Here is a 207-nt window from a genome sequence, read left to right as displayed (position 1 = left end):
CCCCACCCAGCCCAGGCTGAGGGGGTACTGCTGCCACCGGGGACTCCCATGGCCCCGGCGCGGGGTTACCTGGGCGCTCTGCAGCCTCTTCCAGTCCGAGGAGAGGTAGAAGCGGACACCGTTGAGGGAGCCCTTCAGCGTGGCCCCGTGGATGATGAGGATGAGGATGACCAGGTAGGGGAAGGTGGCTGTGAAGTACAGCACCTG

The 207-nt window shown here is 66.2% G+C and overlaps 1 protein-coding gene across 1 annotated transcript in view; it reads right to left on the bottom strand.

Annotated features, from left to right (window-relative positions):
- Nucleotides 1–69: 69 nt before the first annotated feature.
- Nucleotides 70–207, bottom strand: part of LOC104495569 (sodium-dependent proline transporter-like) — a gene marked incomplete at its 3' end in the record, with an annotated part of 9737 nt that continues 9599 nt past the window's right edge. The window contains exon 7 of the mRNA XM_010138550.1: nt 70–204. Coding sequence (XP_010136852.1) covers nt 70–204 — 135 coding nt within the window. The remainder of the gene's footprint in view (nt 205–207) is intronic.

The sequence above is a fragment of the Buceros rhinoceros genome, unplaced genomic scaffold (assembly GCF_000710305.1).
Source record: "Buceros rhinoceros silvestris isolate BGI_N320 unplaced genomic scaffold, ASM71030v1 scaffold23166, whole genome shotgun sequence".
In the NCBI taxonomy this organism is placed as follows: Eukaryota; Metazoa; Chordata; class Aves; order Bucerotiformes; family Bucerotidae; genus Buceros; species Buceros rhinoceros.
This window is presented reverse-complemented; position numbering and strand designations above follow the sequence as displayed.